The 1,809-nt window shown below is 51.9% G+C and overlaps 1 protein-coding gene across 1 annotated transcript; it reads right to left on the bottom strand.

Moving 5' to 3' along the window:
* Nucleotides 1-196: 196 nt before the first annotated feature.
* Nucleotides 197-1,546, bottom strand: tfr2 (transferrin receptor 2; the record flags this gene model as incomplete). Its single annotated transcript, XM_035675882.1, is given in 6 exon segments — nucleotides 197-316; nucleotides 392-567; nucleotides 638-777; nucleotides 870-1,112; nucleotides 1,197-1,305; nucleotides 1,406-1,546. Coding segments are annotated over 6 exon segments (929 nt in total), but the record flags the coding sequence as incomplete, so codon positions are not given.
* Between the last annotated feature and the right edge of the window lie 263 nt (nucleotides 1,547-1,809).

Here is a 1,809-nt window from a genome sequence, read left to right as displayed (position 1 = left end):
TGTCCTGTTACTGCCTCACATACTAACACTGACAAAACTACTGCCATCATTCCAACCATAGTTTACATATATATACAGTACATATATATAATGTGTCTTGTACTGTATATATACTGTATGTATACAGTATGTATATGTATATGGATATGTATATATATATGTATATGTACTGTATGTATATCCAGGTGAGTCTTACCATTCTTCACCATGGCGGAGAACGTTCGAGCCAGCTCCAGGAGGATTGCTGTTCCAACTCCAGACTTCACAGCTCCTGGACTCAACGAGTCCCTCTGAGCTCCCAGTATGATGTACTGGTCTGACGGAGAGATGAAGTGGTTTTTATTGATCCACTCATACAAAGTGTGAATCTCTCTCTCCAGTCAGTGAGTACCTGGCTCGACCCGGCCCTCCAGAGAGGAGAAGATGTTGTTGAGCAGGACCGGCGCCATCACGTTGTGGACCGACATCTTGACTCTGCGGCCGGAGCTGAACTCCGGACCGACCACACAGCGCACATACGGCAACCGACCCCGCCATGACGGAGGACAGGACGGACCTGACAGCTGGCTGAGACACAGAGAAACTCAATGAGGTCACTAGAACATCTGGGCAGGTAACCTGAGGGGGCGGGGCTCACCTGAGCAGCTTGGCAGCCACAGTGGCACTGATTGGGAGGGCTGGGATGAGGGGCAGGCCCGAGGACTGGATGGACGGGAACTGAGTGTGATTGAAGGAGGGAAAGCCGGGGGTGAAAGGGTCACCTGACCCCAGATGGACCTGTGATTGGATGACACAGATTAAGATTCTCATTGGTCGGGAGCAGCGAGACATGGAACGTGTGTGTGTGTGTGTGTGTGTGTGTGTGTTACATGTTCGGACACGGCGGTGTGCATGTTCAGTCCGAGGCGTCGGGGGTCCTGCGGCAGGTCAGCGGGGTCGGGGTAGATCAAAGCTCCTCCCCCACCATTCCTCTCAGCCAACCAGACCTTCTCAGCAAAACTGACCCCGCCCCCGACACGCATCACCACCACACAGCCAACCACAGACACGCCCGAGCTCTTCAGCCAATTAAAATCTTCCGGGCGGCCGTAGTTGGCGTAGACCACGCCCCCCTGCAGAGAGAGAGAGAGACAGGTAAAGATTGTATGGTTGTATGGTTACCATGGTGACAAACCCATCCTGTCTGTCTGTCTCACCGTGGTACTTCCTGTGGCGCTGTACGGACAGTAGTCAGACGGGTTCAGGGAAATCTGTTCAGAGATCAGTCCTTCAGAGTCCACCAACCACAGAGAGCTCCTCTGAGACCTGCAGACAGACAGGCAGACAGACAGGCAGACAGACAGACAGGTGTGCTCTCCATCATCACTCTCCAACCTCTGGAATGAGCTCTGCTCCCTCTACCTACCTGTCGGGGAACTGCAGCGTGGCGTACAGCGACTCCGTCCAGGTGTGATCCATCTGCAGCTGTCTGAAGCGACGGAGGATCTCTGAGGCCAGAGACGTTCCCTCTGAGGAACCTGGAGGATGACTCGCTCTGCTGACCCGACTGAAGGTGACAAACACAAACAGTGACTGACAGCGTCTGGACTCCAGAGGATCCTGTCAGGTCACCTGCACTCAGTCAGTCTGCTGATAGAAGGTCTCATATGAAGCTCACGGATGGAGAACTCGTAATCTCTCACCTGTTTCACACTTTAATGGTCAAAATGTCAGAGTTTATAACAGAGGAAAGAGAGGATCACCTCATCAGTTTCACTGTAACTGCTGCTGCTCATATTAATATACATATTGTATATGTCTTTTTTTTTA

This window comes from Morone saxatilis, unplaced genomic scaffold (assembly GCF_004916995.1).
Source record: "Morone saxatilis isolate NCDOM2014 unplaced genomic scaffold, NCSU_SB_2.0 Contig425, whole genome shotgun sequence".
NCBI lineage: Eukaryota > Metazoa > Chordata > Actinopteri > Moronidae > Morone > Morone saxatilis.
The sequence above is the reverse complement of the archived record's forward strand: the minus strand, read 5'-3'. Positions and strand labels throughout refer to the sequence as shown.